The sequence below is a fragment of the Olea europaea genome, chromosome 1 (assembly GCF_002742605.1).
Source record: "Olea europaea var. sylvestris chromosome 1, O_europaea_v1, whole genome shotgun sequence".
NCBI lineage: Eukaryota > Viridiplantae > Streptophyta > Magnoliopsida > Lamiales > Oleaceae > Olea > Olea europaea.
Window position 1 is genome coordinate 14,073,171 of NC_036237.1, and position 2,777 is coordinate 14,075,947.

Here is a 2,777-nt window from a genome sequence, read left to right on the forward strand (position 1 = left end):
AGTATCTAACAGGCATGGGGATCGAACATTGGGCAAGATCACATTTTCCAGGATATCGATACAACATGATGGCGTCGAACAATGCGGAGTCGCTGAATGCCTTATTCAAGAAGGATCGAGAGTTACCAATTCTCGTAATGATTGAGAACATTCGTGACAAGTTTCAATAGTGATTTAATGATCGACGTGAGGAATCACAGAATTGTACAAGTGTGCTCACCCTGGCTCATGAAGATAAACTTTTCAAGACTCTAGATGTGGCGAGAAAAGTATGCGTAGATTCACTAGATCAGTTTCGCTTCTTCATGAGATGTGCACGTAATTTCGGATACATTATGGACTTGAATGGTAGCACGTGCACGTGTAGACAATTTCAGTTAGAGAGCTTTCCACGTGCACATGCAGTAGCAGTGGCTATGCACAGAGAATTCTCACCACACATTGTGCAGTGTTTATTATACGACTAATTATTGGAGAGCATCGTATGCCATAACAATATTCCCTGTACCAAACGAAGTCGAATGGGAAGTTCTCGACTACATTCTGTCACTGAATAATTTGTTGCCACCAGAAGTCGGACCACGTACCCCTAGACGTAGACGTACGTCTAGAATATCGTCTACTGGAGAATTTCCCCGATCTCGTAAGTGTGGTAGGTGCGGCGCAACTGGGCATACACGACAATTTTGTACAAGCCAGATTTCGCTGCATAACAATGCAACAGATGTGTAATACAATTTATTTATGTAATATTTATTTTTAGTTCGTTATGAATAATAATTTTATAATTAATATTCACCATGTATGAAACTAATTGTTTCTAATTTATTTAATCAATTATTATTTACATAAATAAATAATATTCATATATTATTAATATTGTAGATGAAGCATTTAAATACAAAAAATAATAGACAATTACATTTATTCACAAGGTACAAATCAATATTCACAGTGTTTACAATCATTTCGTAATTAAAAAAAATCAAATAATTATAATATTTACGAATCACAATTAAAGTATCACAAATTGCACGCTAACTTATTTCTCCAAATTTGCATCCAGAATTGGTTGATTCCATCAACCTTATGTTCTATACACAAAAACTCGATATATTTTATTGTAAAAATGTCGCAATCGCCCCTGCAATTGAACAATAATGAGTTAGATCTTTACCGTACAGAAAAAAATTAAGTATTAAATTTAAAAAAAAAAAAAAGTAGAACCACTTACGATATTGTCTGCCTCGCCGTAGTCGTGTCCCGCATGATGGCTAATCTGTCGTTCACAGTCAAGCCCGTCAGTCTAACCATCATAGGTTGGGAATTGTCTCATCAACGAACCTCATTCTCTTCGTCTCGACCGTGGAAGGAGAAACGACGTACTGCAACGACAATCTCGACATCTTGCCGATCGCCTGCTCCGTCACAGCAATCGGCCTGCTCCGTCACAGCAACAGCATACTTCTTAGCCTCGGAATCATCAACTCCATCAGCTCCTCCTCCCCAATCGGCTCTCCTGTCCCCATCGAGCCCACCGCCACCCTTTCCTTCTCCCTGGCCAGCTCTCCCATCACCCTCTCCTCCTCCCCGACCGGCTCTCTCATCCCCATTGAGCCTACTGCCTCTGTCACTCTCTCCTCCTCTCCGACCGGTTCTCCCGTCCCCATCGAGCCCACCGCCTCCGTCACCCCTTCTTCCCTCACCCTTTTCTCCACCGCCGCCTCTTCCGTCTCCATCGGGCCCCTCGATCTCGCTCCACAGATAATAGAAATGATTCTAACGCATCGTCTGTCCAAAACTGTACGTGACCTCCCTCTACGTCACCCTCTCTGCCAGTCCATCGCCTACCCGCAATATCATCTCGAAGCGTTGCGACCTCATCCTGAAGGGATACGACGTGGCCATGTAGCAGTGTAACATCGTAGGATAAGTCGTTAACCCTCCCCATCAACCGTCACTCTAGATCGTGACCTTCCCCATCAACTGTTGCTCCATATCGGCTATGAATCCAATCCAGTGGGCATATAGATCATCGATCCCATAACCCTGACTGTATGCAGGAGATCTACCAGGGATAGGCCTCGATGGGGGAGGAGGTAATGCCCTCGGCGAAGGTGATCGTTGATCAATTGGATCGTACTCCTACACAAATAACATTACAAATTATTAACATAATTAAAATTGCTAACTCATAAAAAATGTTAATCAATAAATTATATGAAATTCACGCACCTCTCGCACCAGCTCTCGACCCTCCTCCTCCATCGATGACGTCTACTTAGTGATGACCTTAACCTGACATTATGTTTTCAACTCAGTTAACGATTGCGTAATGAGATTTTAAACTAGCTCACAATATAAACTACAAAGCGTCTAATACTTACATGAGGGTCATCTAGGAGAGCCAATAACTGTTTCGCAGATGGACACCCGTACGCTTGGGATGCTCGCCAATGATGCATCCAAGGGCATCGTGTCTTCAGTCGCTTCGCAAAGCAAGCACCGAGTACGAGGATAATATCATACGGCCAAATCTGTAACACATACAATTATTATATATAAATTCAATGATATGTCTTGAGTAATGCACCTCCCTCAACTGATACAGGGACCAGAGGAAAGACTGGCATAAGATATCAGCGTGCTAATCATCCAGCACCTCCAGTACTGTAGTAAAATTGTCGAAACTACTGTTCCATGTAGCTTTGCCCGGTATCTGCCTCAACTCTGCGTGTAGATGGTAATCCATCCTGCAAAAAATCGAATATTAGAAT

The 2,777-nt window shown here is 42.4% G+C and overlaps 1 protein-coding gene across 1 annotated transcript; it reads right to left on the reverse strand.

Annotated features, from left to right (window-relative positions):
- Positions 1-1,335: 1,335 nt before the first annotated feature.
- On the reverse strand, positions 1,336-1,951 carry LOC111404686 (glycine-rich protein DOT1-like). Its single transcript, XM_023033458.1, has 2 exons — positions 1,808-1,951; positions 1,336-1,752 (listed from the first exon to the last, which is right to left on the reverse strand). Exons 1-2 carry the CDS (start codon positions 1,949-1,951, stop codon positions 1,336-1,338), a joined length of 561 nt encoding a protein of 186 aa, XP_022889226.1.
- Between the last annotated feature and the right edge of the window lie 826 nt (positions 1,952-2,777).

Coding starts and splice junctions, on each gene's coding strand:
- LOC111404686 (XM_023033458.1), bottom strand. CDS start 1,951: ATGGGGAGGGTTAACGACTTATCCTACGATGTTACACTGCTACATGGC. Junction 1,753..1,807: donor GTGACGTAGAGGGAGGTCAC/GTACAGTTTTGG, acceptor CTGTGGAGCGAG/ATCGAGGGGCCCGATGGAGA.